This window comes from Zosterops lateralis (genome assembly GCF_965231275.1).
Source record: "Zosterops lateralis genome assembly, chromosome: Z".
Lineage (NCBI taxonomy): Eukaryota > Metazoa > Chordata > Aves > Passeriformes > Zosteropidae > Zosterops > Zosterops lateralis.
This window is the reverse complement of record NC_139800.1, coordinates 65,963,087-65,984,188: the sequence shown is the minus strand read 5'-3', so window position 1 is coordinate 65,984,188 and position 21,102 is coordinate 65,963,087. Positions and strand designations below refer to the sequence as shown.

The window sequence follows — 21,102 nt, the reverse complement described above, 5'->3', positions numbered from 1 at the left end:
ATAATATTAGAGAACATATACTTCTCCCAGGAAACCTTAGGTATCCTTCCTGTTCATCACTTCTCCTCTAATGAAATACTACTGCTGACCCATCACCCATACCAATCTAAACAGAACATAAAAACTGTGCTCAGAGAGGAATTTCAAGGAGTATACTTCAAAAGTGCAATGACCAGATGGCTTAAGATTAATGACAGAGCTTCTTCACTGCAGAAGCAGCTAATATTTTTTGACATCTTTATTCCAACCAAAGAGATGCAAACATGAAATACAGATGCTTTATAATGTTTTTAGCTTCTTCAGGAAAAAAAGAGGGGACAAAGGTTCTTAGATTCCTGGAACACACACATTACAAGATGAGCACTCTTCCTGGAACAGCTTATCACAAATAGGTTTTCAAGGCATTATTTTCTAAGGGCCCACAGGTTTAGGTTTTCCTTAACCTCCAAAAATAAGTTTTTGCAATAAGGTCACCATTGTTTACAAAGACAATTAGAACTCAGTTCTTAACAGTACCAAAATATATAATGCCCACAACCCCTTAGTCAAGTATCATGTCAAAAGACCACTGACATTTCTTGTGACATCAACAGATGAACTACAACTTGTACTGTACCATAAAAATGCCTAAGTTATTGTTTAGTCTGTCTGAAGAGAAGACAAAGTAGCAGCCCTGGAAAAGTGAATATTTTTCAGCTGGCAGCTGATTCTTACCATATCTTTAGCAAAATCCCATTACCTAACTGGAAACTAGAACATCCTTTTAAGAAGAAAAGCTGTCCCCATCTGAAGCCATATACCTTGACTAGACAAACTATATCAGAACCTGGTGAATAGCCTCTTCCATCCCAAAATTGTTGGGACTAACAGCTGCCATTATTTTACTGTCTCAATGCATGCACACTCCAGAGTATCTGTTTATGTACTATAAGGAAATATAAAATTTTTGATTACAAGATACCTGATGGCCTTTCCTGATTACTGAACTCTTATCAGCCTCCTGTAAGGCTCAGTGCTGGAGAACCAGCTTCCACATTTTCCTAAAGCAGCGCTCTAATCTTGAGCAACAAAGACAGAAAGGGAGAACAGCAACGCAGCACTGATAATGGTAAAAAACAAAACAAAACTACACACATTAAAAAAACAAAAAGCCAAAAAACCCAAACCAAAACAAAAAACACAAAAAAACCCCACCAACAAAACAAAACAAAACAAAACAAAAAAAAAAAAAAAAAAAAAAAAAAAAAAAAAAAATCAAAAAATCTGAGAAGCAAAAATTAGTTTGAAGAACTGTGAGGAAGAGATCATCACAAAACCCTCCAGACAATATGGTCCATGGCAGAATGGTCAGTCACTATCAGCCTAATAGGGAATGGAAGTTTCCTTGTTGTATGATCTTGAAAAGGCCTCTTGACCTCTTTCCAGCTCAGCTTCCCCACTTAGGAGCCAAAAGAAAACAAATCCTTTCCCTTCTCTAAAAAACTCCTTGAAGCCCATGGAGAAAAGTATCCCTAAATTGCACTCAAAGTCTCAGTCTTGTCACCTCTGCTCATTGATTCAATGTGAAGTACAGTTTGAAGCCCACTGTAGTATGAAGAATGCATCTGTAATTAAAAACCATCATGTTCTGATGAGTAGAGTTGCTGCCAAGCATAACAAGCCAGAAATAACCACTACACAAACTAATCAATGCATCTGCAAAACTCTCTGGACACAAGTATCTACTTCATATCCAAAACCCTGAAGTAACAAACTTGACTTGGATTCCTACAGGGCACTGCTTTCCACCCTTCAAAGTAAGTAGGATTATATCCACTAATATCAAGCAAGTACATAGATTTAAAAAAAAAAAAAAAAAAAAAAAAAAAAAGCAGCTGTTAAGCTGTTTTTTATTTTTAACAGGCATGAATCTGCTTGGGGGAAAATAGGGGAACAAAGTTGCTTGTATAATCATTTAAAAACCCTGCCCCTGTAACAAATCAAGATCTGTGAAAAAGTACCAAAAGCTTCTTTCCCATGTAGCTCTGAAGCAAATTAGAAGTGAAGATGACAAAAGGAATTGTTCCCATCCAGAATCTGTAGTTCTAAGAAATGTTTGTTTTAAAATAAAACACATATGAACTTTTACAAACTATACCTAGGTGCCAAAGCTGAAATGCCAATTTAAAATAAATAAAAAATTAAAAAATAATAATCGAAAATTACAAGTCTCTGCATTTGCATGAGTACATTTAAAAATATTTAAAATAAGACATTTGTATTTCAAGGTTAAAATGCCAAGTGACAAAGCATGACAGAACATGATAAATTTTATATTCTGTTTCACTATAAATTAGCATTATAATATCCCTGGAAAGCTGTAGAATAATAACAACATGAATGTCCCCTGAGCAGTTTAAAATTACAGAAGTCAGGAGTGACTTGAAAAGTCATTTCTGCCATCCTCCAGCTCTGAAGTGGACCAGGGCACAGAGGTCCAGCTGAAGGCTCACCCAGCAAAAGGCAAAACAGTGGCTACCCTTCAGGCTGGACAGGAACTGCTCTTCATGCACAGCTGCACAAACACTCATACAGGTATAAAGGCAAGGGAGGGCACCATGGGGAAACCACTGGCTAGGAGAGAGCTCTGCAATTCCTTGCTTTGGATTTTCAAAGGCTCATGGAGCTACAGGACTGGCGTTTGGCTTCACTGTGTACAGACTTAATCTTAAAATAAAGGAAAGAAAAAGAAAACACAGAAGACAGACTGCCACAAAAAGGAAGATTTTCCCTTCCCTAAGGTTTCCCGTTCTGCAGTGTGAGTGCCTATGCCAAAATGTTAACAAACTACTACTTCTCTTGTCAGATCCACACACTGCTCCAACTGATTCCATGACTGTTCTGTGGTTAGGTTCAAGAAAGAGAAAGACCAAGTGGAAGGGATGAAATATTCAGCATTATGCCACATTCAGATCACACTAAGAATGGCAGGAAACCACACCCTCACGTTAAACTAGACAGTTCCCAAGACTGCAAGTCATGCATTCTTGGAAAGAAGTTTTACTCTTTCTTTCCCAGGGGACGCCAATTTTTATTAGACACTGCACAAACCCTTCACTTTCAGGCTTTAGATTCATTAGACTAACCATAGGACTACCTTTGCAGATTTTTTTTAACATACTTGTGTGACTGCACATTTACCACATAAAAGCACATAGGCATGCTTGATATACACACCCACACCTGCACACAGAAAGTGAAGGTTTTTCAGAAGTGTCTAAACTTAGACTTCAAAGACCCTACACAAGTGCTGAATTCTACCATGATTTGCTTACTCCTCTGTGCTAAGCATGGATTTATGAGTCTATCTGCAGGAGTTGATTCAGCAAAGCTTGGAAATTCTGAATACATGCAGACCTGGTCATACCAGTGATTACAGCTGAAAATATATTGTTGAATGTAAACTCCCTCTCCCCACTACTCTCCTTCAGATTCTCCTTTCCCAGGTTGCTTCACCTAACTTCACTCATTCTAGCTACAACATAAAGGCATACAGATTCTTTGGATGTGTTAGGTAAAATTTGTCAGCTCTTTCCAACAATAAACTTTAGAAGGATGAATTTCTTTCTTTGTGGTTTTTTTGGGTTTTTTGGGTTTTTTGTTTGTTTGTTTGTTTGTTTTCGTGATCCAACACTGGAATCACGTTCTTACATTGTAATAAATTCACGCTCCCGGCTCTCCGAACAAGAACTTCAAGCGTGTGTGACACATCGGCTGTCATCAGGCTTAACCAAACAGGACCAGGCTAAGGGGTTTTCCAAAAATCTCAGTTTTCACACGCTCAGTCAGGGCTCGTTAGCGCTTGGCAGATGACTACTCTGAAGAGCTCACCCTCGCTCAGCGCTGCGGGAGCTGTTCCCACCGGCCGGGAGATGGGACACGGGCTGGGGACGCGGCGGGACCGTCCCCCTGCGCTCGGGAGCGCGGCCTTTTCCCGGGAAAACGCGTCCCAGGGCGGGCACGGCTCAAGGCAGAGGGAGCGAGGAGTGACTGAACACGGTGCTCAACGCGCCGTGCACACAGCCGCCTTCCTCTCTTTTCATCTGCTGCGGTAGGTACAGAACAATACAGAACAATACAGAACAATACCATACCTCTGCCGAGCGCCCCGAGAGCCGGGGGGTGCCGGCACCTGCTGGTTTTAAGTCCCTTATCTCGATGTGAAGCCACCCAGAGCCACACCTGCCCCGCCAGCGCGCGTCGCTCCCATCCATCCGCCCTTTGCGCCACCCTAAGCAAAGTTACGTTGTTATTTCTTCGCCTCCCGAACCCCCTTTTCCAGGCCGCCGCTCCCTTCCCGGCTCCCGCAGCGCACTCGGGATCAGCCCCGCCCCGCCGACACCCTCACCTTGATGCCCTGCTGCTGTGTGGTCAGGGTCAGCTTGGACTCGTCCAAGAGCAAAACTTCGCAGTAAAATTCCTCCGGGACGGCGCAGAAGCAGCCCATGCCTGCTGCGGTGGCCGGGCGCGGGGCGAGGAGGCGAGAAGAGGGGCGGAGGCGCGGCGGGCTGGGAGCCCCGCGGCTGCTAAGGGACAGCGCCCAGCCCTGCGGGGCGGCCCGCCGCCATCCCGCCCGACAGCCTGGACGGGGCTGCCGGGCTCTCTCCGGGGGAAGGGAAGAGGAAAAGACCGGCGGCTTCTTTAGGAAGGATCGCAGGGCGCAGCCCTCGCCCGCGCCCGGCTCTCGCGGCGGCTCCCCCGCCCTGGGGAAGTACCGAGCCGCCCACCCGCCCCGTCCTCCGCCCCGTCCGCGCACTATTGCGCCTCCCCTTTGTGTGCAGGAGCGGCCCGGGGGAGCCGGGGCGCGGGGGTGGTCCCAGCCCGGCCGGCGCGCTCCCTCCGGGCGCGGAGCCTGCGGGCGGAGCAGGGCGGTGGCAGTGCCAGTGCCGCCTCCTCCGGCTGCCCTGCCGAGCGGCGCCCGTCTCCTCCCCGTCGGGGGCGGAGGGATGGAGCGAGGAGAGAGAGAGACCCGGGGCCGGGCAGCGTCGGCCGCCTCCTGCCGGCCGCTGGGCAGCCTCCCCCGGGGCGCCTTCGGGGCGGGGAGCGGCGGGCGGCACCTGCCCCGCTCCGCATCACCGCACGGGGCTTCACCCGCGTCCCGGGGCCGGCCCTCGCTGCCCTCTGCCGTGCTGATCCCGCCCGCGCCCCTCGGCTGTCCCCGTCCCTGCGGGCTCCGGTCCCCGCGGCAGCACTGACCCCTGCGGGTCAGGTCCGGGGAGCGGGTTTTGTCTCTGCGCTTGACAAAGAAGCGCATCAGACACCGCGAGTGAAGGGTCCAGCAGAGGATGGATTTTCGAAAGTGCCCTAAGTCGATAGCCTGTTCTCCGTCATGCTGCTAAATACTGAGTTTGCTACAGGCATATTCCATTTACAAAGCAACAGTTCTGTGGTATTAAAAACAAATAAATAAATTTTATAAAACCAATTTTAAAAAATTGAAACCGAAACCCAACCAACAAAGAAAAGGAGGAACAGGAGAGAACCTCCAGCTGCCATTGCAGTTGCTGTCTATAGTTTCTGGAGCACACAAAAATCCACCTCTGCACTTTCACTGCTCTACACACATATACTCCGGGATTTTTCCCTCTCAGGTAGAAGAGGGATCACACAAGTTAAGCCCTGATCCAGTAAGTGCCTGTCCATTTAAGTAAATCTGTATATATGAGTCTTACTGAAGAAATTCACATGTGAATCTAATAAGTGTTTTTCTTGTGGTCATTAACTTATTCATTTGGCATAAGAGAGGGGCACGGGGAAATTACGTTGACAAACCCTGCTAGGTATGTAATTCTGCTTTTAAACACCTGTCCTAAATATAACCCTGCTGCTCCCAAGAAATACCGCTCCCATTTGCATGTTTGGACTTGGACCTTGGGGTGTTTGGATCTCCATAGTCATCCTGTAGCTGCAAAAACAATACTCCATTGAAGCACTGGAAAGATCAGGACAAAACCCACTATATATGTTCATAAAAATAAAGCCTTTTGAAAGACCTAGAAAGACTTATGAAGACTAGCCAAAGTTTAAAATTTCGAGTTCCTAAGCTTTTTTCCTGGGCAATATGTACCCTATGAGAATGCCATCTAGAAAGCACAGAAAATTTAGGGAATTTATTAATGGCTTTCTAAACACATTTTTAAAACAGTTCTTGAGCCCCTCTGACAGCAGACAATTTTCTAGAGAACAGATGGTTCTTTTCCCCTCTCTTTAGTCTATTTAGATTTGTATATCATGTGCATTGTGACATCAATTACCCCCTAAGTCAGTCAAAGTCATTATAGATGTGTAAATCACTGGTTAATCAAGTGAGAGGGGGGGCTCAATTAAAGCAAAACTGCTTTAAAATCTTTATTTATAATTTTAAGTGTTCATATAGCTACAATCACACTGCCAAAGCTGAGCAGTTTTATCAATACTATTCTTATAAGATGTTCTAGTGAACTATTTCATGTCTTCTCTTTTTGAAGATCCATTTTGTGCTGCTGCACGTTAGCTGATTGGTCCATGGGGAAAATACAAAATATGCAGGCATATTGGGCTGATGCCAGCGTTTAGAGCACAGAGAAGCTAACTTGTGAACTTGTCTCCTAGTCAGCTACTGCCAACAGCTAAGCACTTGATAAAGCAGCATTACCAGAACCTGCTACTTGAGGTGAACACCTGGAGGGGGGATTCTGAACTTAAGAAGTGAGCAAATCAGCCAGGAGAGCAGAGGAAGAGGGGATGGAATAGATGGGATCTATACTATGAACCAGTATGAGCCCTGAAAAGTTTGGGAAATCAAAACAACCAGGGGGCAAAAACGTAGGGCCCACTCTTTCCTTGAAGCTCCATGTTACAGAAGACCAGCTCTGCCTCAGTATTTCAAGTATTAAGACCAGCTCACAATTTGTGAAGATCTTGAGATCTGTTTTCCAAATCCATTACGAAACAGCTCATTTTTACTTCTCTCTACAAGAAAAAACACAGGTCAAGCACTGCAGAGGGAAACTTGTTGATGTAAGCTCTCATCACACAAACACTTATGGACATGTTTAATTCGGGCATGTAAGTACAGGATCAGGGAATAAGGCATTTTTGTGTATTGCCTGTTTGATGAAATAGCCAGCAGAATTCACTGCAGCCTCTGTAATCCAGTACACCCTCATTAAAATGTTCCATTTTAGCTATAGTGCAGTATTTTTAATGAGGTTGTTTAAGCAAGGCACCACAATGACACCCCAAGGACTCCTATAAATGAAGTGATCTATATCCATATTCTAACATACCAGCAATTAGACTGTCCAAAGGACACAGGGTGGCATATCGGCTTTCTCCCTAATTTTTACACAGTTTTGCTCACAAAAATTTGCTGTCAGGAAGTTGATTATGATCAGGATTATGTCAGGAAGTTAAGAGTTAACGATGACTTGTTTTGGCTGCTACCAGTATCATTTACCTATCACTATTATCCATTGATTTGTAAGGATGCAAATGTAGGATGTTCCTACATCTTATCCATGTGGGCTTCCAGAGAAGGAGGGAAAAGTTTAAGGGAGGCACAAAGCAAGCTCTTCATTTTTTTTTAAATGTAAAAACAAGTCTAGACTCAGTTCCCTGCTCAAACAATGAGCAGAGAAAAAGCACTGAGGTCTAATGCAAGAAGAGTAAAATGACACAGAGAAACAACACATACTCTCGTGGGCTACATGAGCAACCCTGAATGCATCTTCCATTAAAGAAAAAATTGTTACTGAGACAACTGTTCAACAGTTATTGTCCAGCAGGGTCTCTGGGCTTTACAGGAAAAACAAGGTACAACTCCCTCAGCAGCACTGCACTGCTCTGGTTTGGCACTGCCCACCTGCCCAGACACACCTATCCTCAGCCCTGCCACAGGGGTTCTCCAGAGCTTCAACATGACAGTAAAAACTCTACTTATTTGTGGTTCTTCCACCCAAAAAGAGGAGCAAAGCAGGCAGTGGAAAAAGAATACTTTCCACATAGTATTTTATGGTATTCAGAGGCAAAAGTTTGTTACAATGGTGCGTGAATTGACATTTCTCATCTCACTAATGAAAGGCTTTACTTACAACACTGTCAACTACTGATTTGTCTGGATTCTGTGTTACTACTACACATTAGGTAGGTATGCACCCACTGCACCATTAGAATCTATGGTCAAAAACACTGAAAATAAATCTATTCAGATATTCATCAGCTTTATATTTACTGCAAAAATATTGACATTTTGGTCAACATTTTTGCATGAAATATAAAACATGCTCTACACAATACATTTAGAGTTCTTAATGTAAGGCATGCCAATTAAGACCACTTAATTACAAGAAATGTTACAGAAAGGCCAAAGTTCAGATATACAGGACAAGGATAACATAAAAGAACTACACAAGCAAACAAAACAAAACAAAGCTAAACAACTTCAGAAGGCCACAAAGTAAACTTGAACAGTTGATTATATTTATTAGTAATTCTGTAGCAATAAATACCTTGAAGTTCTCTGAACTGACTGGGACTGGGTGACAATTCTTGATTTTAATACTTTTCACACTTTTAACAAGACCCCAGAAGGTTTGCAACACTGCAGATATACACTTAACAATCAAAGAAATAATAAGCACCTCTCATTTGCTGATTTTTAAGAAGGAAACATGACTTTAACTATACCTCCTCCACCCAAAAAAAAAAAAAAAAAGCTTTCAGGATATTTATTGTAAACTATAGAGCTAAAATTAGAAACTGAAAAATCTGTACACTTTTATCAAAGCAAGGGAAAAAAATCTCCTTTTAGCTACTGTTTATTGAACCTGATTTTGTGTTTGATGTGGTTTTACAAAGTGTCTGTCAACACTTTGACAAGTTACCCCTATGCAAAGAAGAACCAGATGATCCTGTTTTATTTTGCTTACACTCAGATTCCTTGGGAGAACTTAAATATTTAAGTTTTAATAATAAGGTTATTGGGTGGCAAGATGTAACAAACTATCTTTGTTTCCACTAGGAAATAAAACCAAGCATTCCCTTCTCAACTTCAAGTCATGCTCTTGCAATTTAAACCAGTACCTTGTAGCCCCATCTGCAGAAAAAAACAGAGGCTGTGAAGGAGTGTGGATGTCTGGGAGGTGATCTTCTTGCAGAGAAGAGTTTTTCAAAGAATACTAGTGTCACTTTTCTTAATAAACTGTCACTTTTCTTAATAAAGCACAACTGAGTAGATCTACGCCTAAACACAAAAAGATTATTGTCTCCAAACTACTACATTTTTTCCTGTTCCATTAGAATAGCTCCATATGTGCATCTTTGGGGTAAGACAATGAACAATGGTAAGCCAAAACCTACATCTCAGAGAGCTGGTGCTATGCTTATTCCAAGGTACCAGATGTACTCTGATATTCTTGTAGAAAGCAGTTGCTCTGAATACAGTTAGTGAAGGATATTTTTTCCCAAAGATAGGCTGGCCATGCTGGCTGGCAAATTACATGACTCAGGTAACCAGTCTGCTGCCTTTTGTGCCCATATTGTTCAAACACAACAAAACCCTCGTTTGTTTGTACATCACCTCTTCTTTTCCTCTCTGCCACTTTCTGGATGCAAGTTTTGGAGATCCTCAATATTGTTTCACTTAATTTAATTAGACAGAGGCCTACAAATGCCATGGCAATTAACCCAAGGACATAATAAACCTAAGAAATGACCTAGGCAAGGCAAACACAGACTGAGAGGACTCCCCACAGCCAGAACTCCAAGCCAGATCAGGGAGGCAACTTGTGAAGAGTGACATAGATGTCATTTAAGAGAAACATTTCATATAGGAAACATTTCCCACACATAGAAGAAAACGTTTATATATACAAGACATCAGTAGGAAATTCTGATGGAGAAAACAGCTAACTACTTTTATGTTTAATAAACTTACTACTGTGAACCTTAATTTTTATAAATTCAGATCCATTTTTTTTTGCAGGTATTAGATCTTCATTTATTCTCTCTTCTGATGTTCGGATATTACAGCCACATTCTCAACTGATATCTTCAACACTAATCCTAAACACAGTTTCTAATTTAAACCTGTCATTCTCATGTAGCTAATCTCAATTTCTACTATTGTGAGATGTATACTAAAATTGCATCAGCTGTAGTATGCAGCAACTCTTCAAGTTTTGGACAATCTGAAAATCTAGAGATTTTCTAGTACAATTTGTGTGAAGAAATGCTCTTTCTGGATAAGCAGTGCTCTTTAACTGAACCTTGAAAGCAGAAAATGCAGTTATTGTCTGGAGAACATCATTTATTGTGAGCTATGATGAGAGGGTGGTGATGCTGCAGGAAATTGGAAGAAATAAATCTTTTTTTCAGTGACTACACTTATGTATGTTGATTTCAAAAGCAAAGAGATTTAAATAGCTCCTTGCAACTGATTAAGGAAATAACCAGGTTGTCATATATCTTGTAAACTCAGATAATTTATATGAGAAGATACAGACTAAAGCATGTCACATGTCACCTGCTGTGTCTTCCTTTCAAATTTTCTTTTGGTAGCAGATGGATGAGAAGGATTCCCTCAAGCTCCAACATCAGCCTCTGATTCTGAGTGATGCTGAGCCTGCAGAGGGATTCCTCCAGTTCAAAGTCAGTCAGGGCCACTGAACTGCCTAACTGATTTTGTGTGTTTCACATTCCCTTCAATATGGGGCATGTTTCTTGCTGCAGAAGCCAGAAATTCATTCTGATAAAGCATATTTTCTGGAATTATTAAGTCAGGCTGAACAACAGGACAATCTGGAAAGCTTTTTTCTGGAAATTTTAAAGCATGGTTATGCCTGACTGACATGTTCCTGTGTGTTTCCTTTTTTTAGCCTTTGATTCTCTCCTTAAGAGATATTAAAAAAAAAAAAAAAAAAGTAAATGGGACCTGCATGGGACAGGTAGGCCCTTAATAAAGCAAGGAAATTACAGACCTCATCTTGCATTCAGAATAAAAATTATCAGCACCCAACATTTTTCAAAGAAGTGGATGAGATAAATAAGAGGTTCAGAGCATTTTTTTAAGTCTTGGTACTGCTGCCTTTCATATTTTCATAATGTATGTCTGACATAAGCTTTAACAATACAACTATACCTCCTGTTCCTCATCAGTCTGTATAACAGTCTAATTTATTTCCACCCCACTTCTAAGTTCATATTACTTGGCCATGCTAACATTCAGCTGGCTGAAACAAAAAAGGAAAAACTCAATTTCCAGCATAGGAGAGGAGAGGGGAGTATACAAGAAAAGTGCAGAAGAAAGAGGAGGAGGAGAAAAAAGTACATCTGTTTGTTGCTGGGATGAAAAGAACTGAAAAGTAGGTATACCATACAGAGGTGAAAGCTAGGAAAATAAAAGCAGCTATGAGAGGCACATCAGAGAAGAGAAAAATGAAAGGAAAAGTAGAGGAAAAGAGCATATAAACTGAAAAAGAGAAAGGTGAAAATACTAAAAATGTTCTAATCAGGAATTGCTTCTGTAGGAGCTCGGCATGCCAAATAGAGACAGAAAGAGTATCAGATGAGGTCACAAAAATGTAAACAACTTTGATGGAATTGAAGTGCAAATGCTGCTTGCACAGGTCTTATCCTCAGATGCAACATTTTGCCTTGAAGGCAACAGGAATGTGGTCTAAGCACCATGGGTGTTCCTTCCCTTCATCTGCTTCCACAGACCTCTTTTGCTCCTCAAACACCCAAGCTGCACTCGTGGCCTGGCTTCGTACCTTGCTGCACAGTAAAACACAACTTTTAAAGGTGAGCTTCTGGTATTTCCACAAGGGAACTGGTAACTTGTCTCACTGTAACTCCTCCTAAGCACATGGGTTAAACAGTAAGGCATGCTGTAGGCTGCTCATATAACGTGGTTTTTTGATTTTTCAATGTGTGGAGGTTCTTTTCCCTCACACCTGAACATAAAAAATGAAGCAGTTGCTCATGAAGCCAAGTACATTTGTATACCTTGAAAATAAAAATGGGATTTTGTCAGTCTTGGAGAACAATGTGTCCCCCATTGGATGTTCATAGGTGATCCTGAATAAATCAAAGTGTAACCCCCTTTTTAAGATGCTAAATATTATGTACAAATTGATTACACTATGGACATTAATTTATTTTCTAGGACACAAAAGTAGGAATGTTACAGATTACACAGCATGTAAAATGCAGTACTATTCTAATATATGCATATTCTCAAATCCACCACATTACAGAATAGCACAGATTGCCAGAGACTGATACAGCTGTGCTCCAAGGATATAGGGACTCAATACACAGCATCTCTGAAGAGAAAATTAATGAGATTAAGCCATTCCTTCTCTATTAATATATCTACAGAAATGCTTTTTTTTTTTACAAACTTACAGTGTTCCTAATACCAAGTTCACTGATAATTTCCATTGTTGCTAGCACTGAATAACCACGACGAATTTTTAATTTCCTTGTACATGTATTTTATATCATGTTCATGCTGTTTTGATAGGGTCTGCATTCCTAGAATCTTAATTCATTGCCAGAAGAGCATACCTGAAATACCATTTTGAATGGCTGTGTATTTGTACCTTTGAAGTCTATTAACCCAGCTGATGGTTGTAGCTGAGTTCTGCACCATTCCTTGCATATTTATAGACGGATGTTTGTACGGACTATAATGCTACAAAGTTTACCAGTGTCCTGGTTTAGGGTAAATTTGTGAGAGAACCCCTAAATGGGGTCCCTCTGGGAAGCAAACCCAAAGAGCCCCTCCCCTCAACTGGTCCAAGAAAGAAACTTTCTCAGAGAAAAGTGGAAAAAACTGTTTATTTAATAAAGTGCCCACAAGCATAAAGAATGAATAATATGAAACAATAAAACCTTTCACAGTTCTGAAGTGAGATGATAAATTCAGAAAGTCCTTGCCATGGGTAGCTCAGCTCGCTCAGTCTCTTATCAGTCCAGGCCCCAGTGGACCGCAGGTGTGAGCTCCCAGTGCTCCTCCGGGTTTTTCAGTCAGGAGCAGGTTTGATTAGTCCCAAGAAAAAGAAAAAAAAGTCCAGAGAGCTTCTCTACTTCAGCTAGCTGAAACTAAGAGCATCTCAGAACTAGTCTCACAGCAGTGATTCTCTCTCTCCAGGATCCTGCTTCACGAACCTCTGCTTCATGCTCCGTAAGGTTGCTCCTCCATGATGATCCTCCCCTTACCAGCTGTTGTGGTTTGAAAGCAAAATGAATGAGAGGCTCCAAGTCAGAGATACAATTTAATAAGAAGAAAGGAAAAAAGTAAAATAAAATAAAATAAATGCAATAATACAAAAGATTACTGACAGAGTCAGAATACAACCTGAGCAGGATGGTGGAAGCAGTCCAGGTGAGGTGCTCTTCCTGAAGCAGTGATCCCGTAGAAAGGTCTGGTAGCTCTGGTCCTCTAGGAATCCAGTGGGTAAGTGCTGCTTGTACTGTCCCAAATCCGAGATTATATCCAAGTGAGAATGCTCCATGATTCAACTGTCCCCAAAGAGACTGGAGGGAGCTGGCACACTGGCTGGCATGTGAGCAGAAGCCCCCTCAAGCTGACAGCTCCCCCCACTGCTGCTTGCAGCACACAAGAAGAGAAAGGGCCATTTCTAGCACCAGAGGCAATGCCCTGATGCACCATCCCCTAACACAATGCACATTTTTTTATTTGGAAACCTGACCCCAGGCAAGTGGAAAGTGTATATGCAACTGGCACAGAGGAAGCATCTAGAGGGACAAGAGCTAAGTCCATCAGCTGACAGCAAGAGTGGCACAAGTTTCCTGGGGCACTAGAATTCTTGTTGAATGGGAAGCATAGAAAAACAGCAAATGAGGGAAAGTTTTGCCCTGGTACTTACTAGACATGAAAAGTAATCTGTGATGCAAATATGGTCTTGGCTTTGGGAACTAGCTCAAAGCAGCTCAATACTCCTGCTAGTGCAGCTGCTCAAGATGCAGGAATAGCTTCTGGTCTGACAAATTATCTGTCTCAATGCTATAGATAAATGAAGTTGTCATCCCATATTCCCTTTTGTGTTTCAGCATAGCTAGTGTTTCTCTGGGCAAAGCAAGGATATCTCTGTATGTGGTGACAAGACAGCTTTAGCACTGTTAGAAATTAAGCAGATGGACCATTTTCAAAGGAAACATTAGCTGTAACACTTGTATACTTACAGATTTATTTCTAACACCTGCAGACACAAGTGGTTGTAAAATTGTGACTATCAAGTAGTAGGGAAAAAAAAGACCTTTTTTAATATCTTGCATTTTGACTAGTTAGAGTTGCTGCCCACCACTGAGAATACTGTGTGCCAGGCTTATCTGCTTGTACTTTAAAGAGAGTGATATTTCTGTGGTTAAGATTGTAATTTTTTCCTTTTCTTGCAATTATTCAATTGATGACACACATCCTGAATGTAGGTGCAAGTCGCATTCTTGCTAGTAATAGGACAAGCACTCCTCAGATTTTGTGGTCCCCTCAGCACCCCCCCAACACTGCTGTATGCAATACATGACACCCCCTATACATATCAAAAGCTTCAATGGTCAGTGGTATAAAGAAGCCTTTGACACAATATAAAATTCTTCTTGTCCTGGATTGCAGTGTAGGATGTGCCCAAATTATTTATTCTATCACCATCTTCATGAGCTGTTGAAAGCAGGTGGGGCAGTGTTTCCCTTGCCCCCTCCCACTGGACTATTTTCTGCTAATGGCCCATCAATGCCTTGCCCATGACTCACAGGTAACTCTCTCCAGGAGTTATCTCTGTGTAATGGGCCATCAAGGACCCACTTCACTACTCATCATCCCATTGTGAAATGCTCCGCTCAGGGGGAGGAACCAAGCATTTTTCAGTTGGATATAATCTGGGATTTGGGACAGCACAGGGAAGAGCCCTTATCCACTGGTCTCCCAGAGGACAAGAACTTCTAGACCTTTCTACAGTATCACTGCTTCAAGAAGACCACCTCATCTGGACTGCTTCCACCACCCTGCTCAGGTTGTATTCTGACTCTGTCAGTGGTCTCTTTGTTTTACTGCATTTATTTTATTTTACTTTTTTTCTTTCCTTCCTATCAAATTGTATTTCTGACTTAGAGTCTCTCACTGGTTTTGCTTCAAAACCACTACACCTCTCTCATTTAAGGACAGATCTAACCTCTTTTTCTCTTTAAGAAAGTAAGACTAACTGGAGTTATCTGTTCCTGCAAGTTCTTCTCTAAAAAGTTTGTTAATGTACTAGTATTTTTGAGTATAACTACCATGTGGAGCATTATTTTTAACCATAATTTTTTGTGTCTTACTGATATATTTATAATCCTCCTTACAAAGAGTAAGTGAGATTTCAGTTCTCACCTATTTTACTGTATGAACAGGTCATTTAAGTGCACTGTATGACCTTGTGGTACAGAAGGCTCATGTCCTTTGTATGGCTTCATTTTGTGGGGCAGTCTTGGCAGCATTACAACATTGCAAACAGGTATGTAATACAAATGTTATTCATACGGAGAAGAAGGATGTTTTTGCTTAAGTATGTGACCAGCCTGTATCAGGTGCTGGTTTTATTCCTTTAGGATTTTGCCAGAAAATCTGAAAGGCATTCCTTCTAATCAGGGAGAAAGTCAAAATGTTGATGCTTCTCTTGGGTTGCTCCTGTGTCACTGATGTGCAATTAAGTGTCAGAATTTTTATCTGGGCTAGTGAGACAATGGGAGACTCTCGAGCAGACTGACTTGACGGTTTGGAATTAGGAACCTGCAATAGTCTGAGACAAAGTACGTACCACATTAGGCAAAAACACCCAGACCTGAACATCTCTGTGGTAAACGCAGAATTGAAGCATCGGTCAAAGTTTGTAAGAGAAGCCCATTCACTAGACACAAAATGCAAAAAGGACCCCCTTGCGACTTAAACTCCTCCTCAGAGAGGGGTCAAGGTGCGTCTCAATTCAATCTCAGCCCTACTTTTAGTCAATGCTTTATGCGCAAATGATTGTACAGCTGTAACACAACCATTGTACGTTATACCATTATACATTATACAACACAACTGTTGATTTGTCCAACACAATTAAAGATGGCAAACCATAATTGATTTTAAAATGTTGCAATAATGCTAGTTACCAGACAACAAATACTTCCATCAGAATTGCTTACCACACATTAGAGGTAGCTAGAACTACTCCTGTAACGCACTAGTGTTGAAGCACTGATACAGCACTAAGGCTAGCAAAAAACCATTCTTCACTAGAGATTGATGTTACTCAACTCATATGAACTACCATGGGCAAATCTCTCTGACTCAGCCTCCGGGAGCAGCCGTGAGGTGCTCCCACACTCAAGGGAAGGATTTTCACACACCTTAGGGCTCTATGCTACAAGTCTTCATAGGAAAACTTCATGCTGGTTTTACAGCATGACATAATTGACGGGCAGTCATAGATATTTTTAGACTATCTCTTGCCAGAATTACTCAGCAATATATGCTTTTTCTCTTTTTTTTTTTTTTTTCCTTTTTCGTTCCCTTTTTTCTTTTCCTTTCTTTTTTTTTTTTTTTTTTCCGCCTTTATTCTCCCCCCCCAGAAAAAGGTGTAATCAGCTCTTTGGTTTTTTCTCTTCAACATTTCCAGCTCTCCCTATCAGGGCCTAGCATGGCCTTGCACTGGGTCTGATAGTTGCTCAAGGAGACCTCAGCATCAGCAGATCCTCTTTGTTCACTCTCGTCACTCAAGAGCAGACCCTGCTTGCTCAATGCATCACTGAACAGCAGGCCCTCCTTGCTCAGTTCATCACTGACAGCATGTAAATTTGACCAAGTTCAAGCTGCTGTATCTGGGCTTAGGCTGAGCATCCTGCTGCAGGCTGACATTTAGAAAGCTTTTTAGAGGTAGAAGTTCAACTAATTTTTAAACTATTAAGAGTTCCTTATCCCACTTTTACGGGACTGTCTACGCTACGTTTTCAACACTCTGCCTGACATACTTCATTTGAACTTTCCTTCATCTCCTCCTTATGCGTTATGCATTGGATACCTCTGGATGCCAGGCTGTGTGCAGCACAACAACCTTGCCAGCAGAACTAACCAGCCAGGTCATTGTAGCTATGACGACAAACCTTTTAGGGTATCATCTGGTACCTCTGGACTTCTTGTGTGCGTATCTTGTGTACAGACAGATAGAATGCTGAGCCTGAAACAGTATCCATCACACAGAATCCACCAGGATTCACCCCGCCGTTCCTCCAGTGCAGCAAATTGTGCAGCAAATGTGCATCCACAAGTGCAGTGACACAGGAAGCTCCTAAATGTGCTTGACAGTATAAACACTCTTGTCTGTTCCCTAAGAAAACAACCTGGTTCTTGTACATTGGGGTGAAAAAAGTTCCGGCAGACTTCCAAACATTTGGAAAACGTGCATTTATTGCTCTGGTTCTGCTATGTGGGACACTTCTGTAGCACTTGAGTAGGGGTAAGGAAGTGACTTTTACCTACATCAGAACACTGGTTTTTATACTAGAGAAATATGTCGGCAGTGTAGACAAACCTGACATACCAGTAACACATTTACAAATGATGCTTAAATAATCTATGGGCTGAGACTAACTAACTGCTAGGAGTGCTTTCTACATATATAGATATGAAAATATAAGTGTGTGTGTACAGATATGTATGTATCTACATATGTGGGTATATAGGAAAAGGTATATATGTATATAGAAATATCTACACATGGCCATATGTGTGCATCTATAAATAGAGCCGTATCTACAAAGTATAGCTAGGTGTATAAATCTATCTAGGTTCTTATCCATTAAAATCCTACAAAATAGGAAGATACAAAAAAAAAAAAAAAAAAAAAAAAAAAAGGTTGGGAAACCCACTGATGCCACACTCTGCTCTTTCCAGCAAAGGTGGGTCATGCACTGTAGGGCTGTGTGGGGCACATGCCAGGCTCTCCACCTCTGCCTGCTCTTGCCTCCTCCTTGCTTCCTTCCTGCTTCAGTGGTTCTTTTGGCTTTTCAAATGGTTCCTGCACCATAAGCACAGCCTTCTGAACCACCTCCGTCAGGAGGAAGTCTTTGTCTTTGTAGTCCAGGAATACCGGTGCATCAGCTGTCGGACTGTGCACGGTATCTCCTGGCCTCTCTGCCCCTTCTGCTTAGGCTGGCACGTACTGGGCTGTCCCCAGGAGAACCAGGCCATCAGCTCGGGGGCTGTGCAGGACACAGCCAGGGCTCTCTGTCCGCTACTCTGGCTTTTGCTCCCATCGCCTTGTCTACACTCTCTTCCTGCTCCCACGCTTCTGCTGTCTCCTAAAGGGCCTCTGGATCACAAGCACAGCCTTCTTCAACGTGCCAGCATGCGTGTAGTCAGCTGCATTCAAGAAGACTGGCTCATCGGCTGAGGGACGCAAGGTCTCGTGCGCGTGACTCTCAGCCCCTGCTGCAGCCGGTGTTCGTGCAGAAGACGCATTCCCACCGTGCTCCACCTGCTGCTGTTCCACAGTCTGCTGGCTGGATGCACGCATCCCGAGTGCAGCCCTGTCCTGGCTATCTCCCGGGATACGCTGGGCTGTGTCCAGCACACCTGTGGCAGCAGCTGTCGGCGGCTGCTTCTCCTCTCCGATGTGGAAGGTGGCAGCAGAGGCCAAACGCAGAGCCTTCAGTACACTCTGCATCCCCAGCGCTCGCGAGATGGCCCTCATCCATCTCACTTGAGCCAGCATTTGGATGACTGCAGGTGCAGGAAGGCTTTGGGCGTGCTCTGGAGATCCTCCTGCTGCTGTTGTGTCCTCTGCGCCTCCTAGTTCCTGCTCCTGATGCTCCTCTGGGTATTCAATTGGTTTCTGGACCACAAGCATGGCCTTCTTGACCACCTCAGTCTGGACGTAGGCCTTGTAGTCCAGGAATGCCGGAGCCTCAGTTCTGGCTGCGTGGCTCTCCCGGGCTGGCTTCTCTGCCCCTGCTGCAGTGGGTCTTGCTGCTGCTGACACATCCCCACTGCGTTCCACGTCCTGCTGCTCCACGCTCTGCTGGACAGATGCACGCATCCCAAGCGCAGCCTCCTGCTGGGCTGTTCTCCTGATACGCTCGGCTGTGTCCAGCACATCCGTGGCATCAGCTGTGGGCTGCTTCTTCTCCTCTCCTGCGTCATAGGTGGCAGCAGAGGCCGAGCGCAGAGCCTGCAGCACTCTCCAGACCCCCAGCGCTCGTGCGTAAAGCCTCAGCCATCTCACCCGAGCCATCGTGTTGATGACTGCAGGTGCAGGAAGGCTTTGGGCGTGGTCTGGAGATCCTCCTGCTGCTCTTGAGTCCTCTGCGCCTCCTAGTTCCTGCTCCTGATGCTCCTCTGGGTATTCAATTGGTTTCCGGACCACAAGCATGGCCTTCTTGACCACCTCAGTCTGGACGTAGGCCTTGTAGTCCAGAAATGCCGGAGCCTCAGTTCTGGCTCCGTGGCTCTCCCGGGCTGGCTTCTCTGCCCCTGCTGCAGTGGGTCTTGCTGCTGCTGACACATCCCCTCTGCGTTCCACGTCCTGCTGCTCCACGCTCTGCTGGACAGATGCACGCATCCCAAGCGCAGCCTCCTGCTGGGCTGTTCTCCTGATACGCTCGGCTGTGTCCAGCACATCCGTGGCATCAGCTGTGGGCTGCTTCTTCTCCTCTCCTGCGTCATAGGTGGCAGCAGAGGCCAAGCGCAGAGCCTGCAGCACTCTCCAGACCCCCAGCGCTCGTGCGTAAAGCCTCAGCCATCTCACCCGAGCCATCGTGTTGATGACTGCAGGTGCAGGAAGGCTGCGGGCACCCTCTGCAAGTCCTTCTGCTCCTCTTGATACCGGCTCCTGCTGCTCCTCTGGATATTCAAAGGGTTTCTGCACCATAAGCACAGCCTCCTTGACCACCTCCGTCTGGATATGGTCCTTGTAGTCCAGGAATGCCGGAGCATCAGCTGTTTGACTGTGCACGGCATGTCCGGGACTCTCTGTCCCTTCTGCTGGGGCCGTTACCCTCCTCCCCTCAGCAGTGCCTTCTTCCGGGTGCTCCCGTTCATCCGTGTGCGCCTGAGAGCCCCGGATCACAATTACAGCTTTGCTCGGGAGCTCGTCTCTCCTGTCTGGGGCTGTGTCCGGGAGAGCCAGGCCATCAGCTGTGGGGCTGTGCGGGCCACGTGCCGGCCTCGCTGCCCCTGCTGCTCCGGCTCTTACGGCCGGAGTTGCATCTCTGCTGTGCTCCTGCTCTTCCATCTCCTTGAGTCCCTGGATTGCAACAGCAGCCTTGCTCAGGACCTCACTGCTGATGTATTTTGCTGTGTCTGGCAGATCCTGCGCACAGGCTGTGGGCTGCTGCTGCTCCTGCTTTCCTCTCCTGAGCGTTGCAGTGGAGGGCCTGCGCAGAGCCCTTGGGGCACTCTTGAAGACGGACGTCCGTCTCTCTCGAGCCAGGGCATCGATGACTGTGGGTGAAGGAGATCTGAAGGCAGGTCCTGCGGGGCTTCCTGCTTCTCTTGCTTCCTTCACGCTCACTTGCAGCTCTGGCTCTGCTTCCACCAGCTGCTGGCCAGGACCCTGTGTCACAGGGTGCTCCTTGTCCAGGCCCTCCGCCCTGATGGACTGGGCTGGCTCTGGCAGAACCTCTTCGCAGCCTGTGGGGTGCGGCCTGTCTTGCCCTCCTTTGCCTTGGGCGGCAAGTAAGGCCTTATGTAGAAGGCTCAGGGCCTTCTCGCACCACACCTGGCTCCCTTCAGCCAGGGCCTCCAGGAAGGCAGAGAAAGGGATGCTGTAGGTGAGGGCCTGGCCTGGGTCTGGGCCAGCTGCTGCCTGCTCCCCTGCCACAGAGGGCTCTTCCTGAGCTACTGGCGTGACAATGGCTCTGCTGCCTGCTCCTTCCCGCTCTTCATCTGGGGGACGTTCCTTCTCCTGACGTGCTTCCAGTCTCCCACTTTCTACTGCTCCCTCATCTGTGCCACAGCTGGGACCCTCCTTCTTGGGACCAGCGTGGGAGTCTTTGCTGTCCTGCAGGTCCAAGGATTTGACAAGGGCATGGGCAGGA

At 44.5% G+C, this 21,102-nt stretch overlaps 1 protein-coding gene across 1 annotated transcript in view; it reads right to left on the bottom strand.

The window, feature by feature from the left end:
* EPB41L4A (erythrocyte membrane protein band 4.1 like 4A) overlaps window positions 1–4,537 on the bottom strand; it is a 117,359-nt gene extending 112,822 nt beyond the window's left edge. The window contains exon 1 of the mRNA XM_083883134.1: window positions 4,388–4,537. Within this exon, the coding sequence (XP_083739260.1) occupies window positions 4,388–4,486 (99 nt within the window). The 5' untranslated portion in view covers window positions 4,487–4,537. The remainder of the gene's footprint in view (window positions 1–4,387) is intronic.
* Between the last annotated feature and the right edge of the window lie 16,565 nt (window positions 4,538–21,102).